Here is a 5,474-nt window from a genome sequence, read left to right as displayed (position 1 = left end):
CTACCTAGTCTGCTGAATTATGGGTAAATTATGAATTGCAAAGGATCATAGTATGCTTTAGCATTTTATGATACAGAATCCTATAAAAGTTTACTCAAATAAGTAGTGCAACTTATGAATCATTGTGATCGAATTGAAAAGTCTCACCATGTATTTTAGTATCTTAAATAATTTAGAAGCTTATAAAAATGTCAAATGAATTAAGTACCCTATTTTTTTTTAAAAAAATTATGGAGTGCAACATGTGGATTTTCTCCTAATCACCCATTTCTAGTACTACCGCTAACGAAAGAAGCATGCTTAACTTTGGTGCAACACAAGGAGTTCCTAGGGGTCATCTATTCCAACTCCCTCTTTATAAGTGAATTTTTGATGGGATTTGCTGCTCTTGTACGGATTGTGCATTTAGTGGTAATTCTTCAGAAACTATCGATCATCTGTTTTTAGTGTCTATTTATCAAACCGCTTAATATTTTTGAAAGCCTTGGAAGTGAGAGGTAAACTTGGTTCTATTAAATCCTCTTTGAGTGATGTAATATTGTATCTTGCACTTAGAAAGCCTAAGGTCTACCTTTGGCGAGACCGATAAATTCATATTAGAGTTGCTCTTCACCTTTGTACTCTTCTACCATAAGTAAAATTTTCTCTCCTCGTTTATATCCTCATTTTTAGGCTATAGACTGAACCACATATATTTTTGTTTCTTTTAATTTTCTATATTTGTTTTAGTTCATCCTAGGTTGAGACTCTCCACATAATAAGTGATGTAGAAGGACAAGTTCATAGATATTTGGAAAGATGTGATAAAAGTTTGGAGTTGACTCTTGCTAGCCTTGTGTCGAACAATTTGGTGAGAGAAATTGAAGACTCGTTCTGAACAATGCTCCAACATGAAGGCTGTTTTGTCCTCTTTCAATTTTTATCTCTTGATCTGTTGGAACTCCATGTTTGAAGAATCTCTGAGTCTAGGATCGGTGAACTCCACACACTGATCTTTTTTTGTTAGCCTTTATATAGTCTTTGCTTCTTTCTTAACAAATTCAGTATGCTTTTCCCTCTCTCTTTTACTTCAAAGAAGATTAAGAAGTACTAAAAAAAATTAACTATTTTTTCTTTTCTTTTCTCTAAACTGTTTGTATTTTGATAAATTCAAACAATCTTACAGCCAATTTTATATTTCAGAATATTTTTTTAATCAGATTATATAAATCAACAAAAGCGAATGTCCTTATCCTGCATCAAGAAAATCCAAGGAATTTAGAGAAAGCGCATTTATAGAATAGCATGTGTTGGCCGTTTTTTTTTTTTTTTTTTTATGGAGGTCCAACTTGTCCATATAGGGAGATAAAGTTAAACAAGACAAAGCTGAGCATTCCTGTTTCATAATCAAACTGTATGCCTCTTGGATACAATATTTTACTAGAAAGAATTTCTAAAAGCATGCTACTATACGGAATCAAACAAGTTTTGAAGCAGTTTGACGTTCATACTTCATCCAGTAGAACATGGAATAACAATTTATTCAAAGATACAAAATATGTATATATATAAAGTAGGATGCTGTTTTTAGTTTATAATAATTAAATTATTATAATTTAGAACCATCTAAGTGAGGATAAGTTATTTACTTGAATCATATTAGTAATTGTAATAGTGATCTTACACTGGCCGCTAGACAAACTGGTCAATGCCGTCGAAGTCTTCATTAGAAAGCAATGTTTCAATAATGCTTGTTTTGTTGATAAAGTACTTCAACAGTAGTTTCTAATCTATTACTATGCCATCCATATATATAGGGGAGGTTCTGTGTTCGGTGTGTTTCTCCCCTCTCTTTTCCTGGAAAAAAAAATCCAAAATCCATGTAATTACTATATTAACGAAATGACATTCATATGTCCAAATGACTGAAATTTTGGACTGAAATAACTGCTGCTAAATGGTCATCATGAACTGTTATAATGAAATATAATTGAAAAATAAAGGTAACTAAAATTAATCCTTAAAAAATGAAAACAAATGTTGGTTGTTGAATTGATATAAAAATTTAAAAAAAGGAGGAGAAATTTCATACTCTGTGCTTCCGGTAGGCAGAGCATGCATGGTTTAGATCCATTTGCCGGCCCATAGAGTAAAAAAAAACAGCCTCCAAACCCAGAAGGAAGCGAAAGGCATTCTTTTCGCATGCTTTGCTTATGTCATAACTTTAACAACGAAGGATAATTGCACATGCTTGTCCCTAAGTATTTTAACCAGATAAATAGTAAAATTGTTATTCGCCTTGGTTGACAGCCATTAAAATAGATGAATTATTAAAAAAGAATACTTAATAAATATTCATGATATATTTGAATAACATTTTTTTTTGTTTTAGATAGAGAGAGTCATCAAGCATTATAGTTCTTCAGAAGTTCAGATATAAATACTGAAGAGACCGCTCAATACATCGAGTAGAAAACCACTTGCTAGGCCCACAAGCTGTGGCAGCAACTGAAGTTATTATAAATGCTGCTGTACCAGCTGTTATTATAGACCATATTTGAAATAGAAGACCGAAAGAAAGCAAGCATGTAAACTGGAGAGAGAGAGAGAGAGAGAGAGAGAGAGAGAGAGAGAGAGGGGGTGGGTGGGGGAGAATACATGTCTAGTTGTGTTGAAATCTCGTATGTTACTGACATGAGAGGTCAAGGCTTCCCTAGTTATAACTCCCCAAACCCCACACTGGTCTCTCTCTCTCTCTCTCTCTCTCATATTTTGTCTCCGTTTACTCTCCTTTCTTCGATGTTATATAAGCGACTCCTTGGTTCCTCTTCTCTCTACATAAAGGCGAACCTCACTATCACCCATTCCCTCAAATGGAGGACCCAGGCCACTCTTCCATGGGCAAGTCTCATTGTTCCAAGGAAGGGACACCTCTGTCTGAGGAGAGTGGTTGGACCTCCTATCTCGAGGACTTCTTAGCATCACAGAAGAAGGAAGGTTCTACTTCTACTGGTTTTTCTCCTAATATTGGTGGTGGGTCTTCCATGGTCTCTGATGCCGCTTCATACGTCGCATGGAAGCCTCCAGCTCACGCCGAGCCATCCAAGGGGTGCAAGAAGTTAAGCTTTAAGAAAAGGAAGGCAAAGGTGACCTTGGGGGATGATCCCCTGGAGGATACTGCTAGTTCTCCTCTTAACAGTCCTAAGGTTAGGATAGCTCAAGTTCTATTTTCCTGTTCTTCTCTTATGCTCAAGTTATTATTAATATTTTCTTATATGGTTTAGGCTCTAAAAACGTTGATTTCTTGAACAGGTTAGTCATTTGAATTATTTAGGTGTTGATTTAAGGAGGAAAGAGGACGACAGAAAGATATCTCCGATAGCTTAAGTTTTTTATGTCGGTTTTGTTACTGTTTCCCTTTGTATCTTGATCAGGTTTTGGTATTTTCTTGTTTTATATTACATAACAAACATATATATATATATATATATATATATATATATATATATATATATATATATATATATATATATATATATATATTGTTTTCGGTTTTCTGTAGAGAAAGAGTCTGGGAAGTGCTAATTGTGGAGAGCCGAGGGGAGAAGAGATTGATGAAATGAATTTTAGCGAGAAGAAATTTGAGGGTTCAGAGATGAGGAAAAAGGGACTATGCTGGGACCCTTTATCTATGCTGTTAGACTATCTCAGATAAACCATATATTATATGAAGATTCTTTGTGTGTGTGTGTGTGTGTGTGTGTGTGGGTGGGTGTGTTTATGTTGAGAGGAAGTTTTGGTGAGTGGTCTGGCTTCAATAGGTCATGCATCATTTTATGTGTTTGGTCATGTAAGTACTAGCTTTTAAAGATTCCTTCTCTGATTGAAGGCAAGAAGACCAAGGAAGAATATGTAATGACAAACAGTTAAAATTACATGATTGGAATAAAACGAAAGGTTTGTATTATCATTTTATAAACAATATGTCCAAGTTTTTTTTTTTTTTTTACACGGCAGGATCATTCGCCACCACTTAGGTTTGAATCCGAGACCTCTAATTTGAAGAGGAGGCCTGCCAACCAGTTGAGCTACTAGCTGCGGGCCGTGTCCAAACTATCTCAATTTCTATTAACCTTACGTACTTCTGGGTAATAGACTTCCAATGCAATATAAGAATGCATTCCATTGTGTTACATGACAATGGAGGGGATATATATATATACACCTAGGATTTGTATGATCTTGGATCTCCTGAAGGGCAAGCTCTTAGAAGTTAGGTGCCAATGGCATTGTACAAATAGTTGTTGGAAATGGAGAGAGGAAAAGTTAAACATCAAAATTAGAGAATAATATATGAAATAACATCCAACAAGTTTCATACAATATATTCGGGATGTAATGCAAATCCTTTATCAAAATTCCCTCATATTCGGATCAATAATGTTTGAAGATATTGACTAAATTTGTGTTGGAGTCTTTCTCCTGCCAGAAAACTTGTAACTAGTCAGAAAATTAATATATTGTAGTTTAATTGTAGCTAGTTATAAACAAAATTAAATGAGCAATCTTTTACTTCCACCCTCCATTTGGAGATGCCTCCTTCCAATAAAATGCAACAACAATATGGTTAAAGGCTAGTGTGAGATACTGTTGGAATTTGATGAAGGATTTTAGTCTCAGCTTTTCAATGCATACCCGACAACATTCATATCATTTGTCGATGTTGATTGATCCATATTGGAAGAATGTTCTTCAGACTCCATTTTGCATCTTAGTTTCCTAGGACCTGCCCCAAGAACACCCTTCCATGTTGTCTTCAGACTCCATTTTGTGTCTTAGTTTGCTAGGACTTGCCACAAGAACATCCTTCCATGATGAAACGGGCTTCAGACGAAGCTGCTATGTTATAACGAGAGAAGATGCTATATATGTATATCCTTTTAGATTCACCATCCTAAGATATTGGATTCAACATTCATTCCAATCATATCCATTAAAGAAAAATGGTTGAGTTTGCATCGTTTTAACAACCCCATGGTTGATTTGTCCAGAATGATCAATCGGAAAAAATATTATTTAAATCTTGTCGTATATACCCAACTTGAGGTCGAGAATTTTAGCTAATTCTGTAAGAGTATAATACATAAACCCTGTCTATCTACAATAAATCTTTTCCAATATAAAATCTTGAATATTTTCTATTAAATCCTTTCCAATAGCTAATGCTGAGATTTCACAGTCATTAAACTAAGAATAAGAAGGTATGCAAAGGGAAGATCCTTCCGCGTGCAAGGGAAAAGAGGCAGCAGGTTGGGTACTAAAACTTTGGCAGCCTCACTTTGAAGACATTCCGAAGATGTCTTTTAACTTCACAAGTTGACTTGACTTAGAAGCAATATATCATTATCTTTTTTCTCCTTATTATATCCTTCACCATTACAAATGGTGTGGAATGAATAGATAAACCAACTAAAAAAATCCACTCATTTATGCCA

General features: G+C 34.8%; 1 protein-coding gene across 2 annotated transcripts; it reads left to right on the top strand.

The window, feature by feature from the left end:
• The first annotated feature begins 2,690 nt into the window (after positions 1–2,690).
• On the top strand, positions 2,691–3,949 carry LOC103700641 (vascular-related unknown protein 1-like). Of its 2 annotated transcripts, none has more exons than XM_039116539.1 (2): positions 2,691–3,185; positions 3,542–3,949. In XM_039116539.1, the coding sequence occupies exons 1-2, from the start codon at positions 2,853–2,855 to the stop codon at positions 3,692–3,694; spliced, it is 486 nt and encodes a 161-aa protein (XP_038972467.1). In that variant the 5' UTR covers positions 2,691–2,852; the 3' UTR covers positions 3,695–3,949. The 2 variants fall into 2 exon arrangements, with proteins under 2 accessions (XP_038972467.1, XP_008780769.1); XM_008782547.4 differs by lacking the exon at positions 3,542–3,949 and adding an exon at positions 3,292–3,460 and having other exon boundaries at positions 2,699–3,185.
• Positions 3,950–5,474: the final 1,525 nt, after the last annotated feature.

Source organism: Phoenix dactylifera, unplaced genomic scaffold (genome assembly GCF_009389715.1).
Source record: "Phoenix dactylifera cultivar Barhee BC4 unplaced genomic scaffold, palm_55x_up_171113_PBpolish2nd_filt_p 000100F, whole genome shotgun sequence".
Lineage (NCBI taxonomy): Eukaryota > Viridiplantae > Streptophyta > Magnoliopsida > Arecales > Arecaceae > Phoenix > Phoenix dactylifera.
Note: the sequence above shows the minus strand (reverse complement) of the source record. Positions and strands in the feature narration are given on the sequence as shown.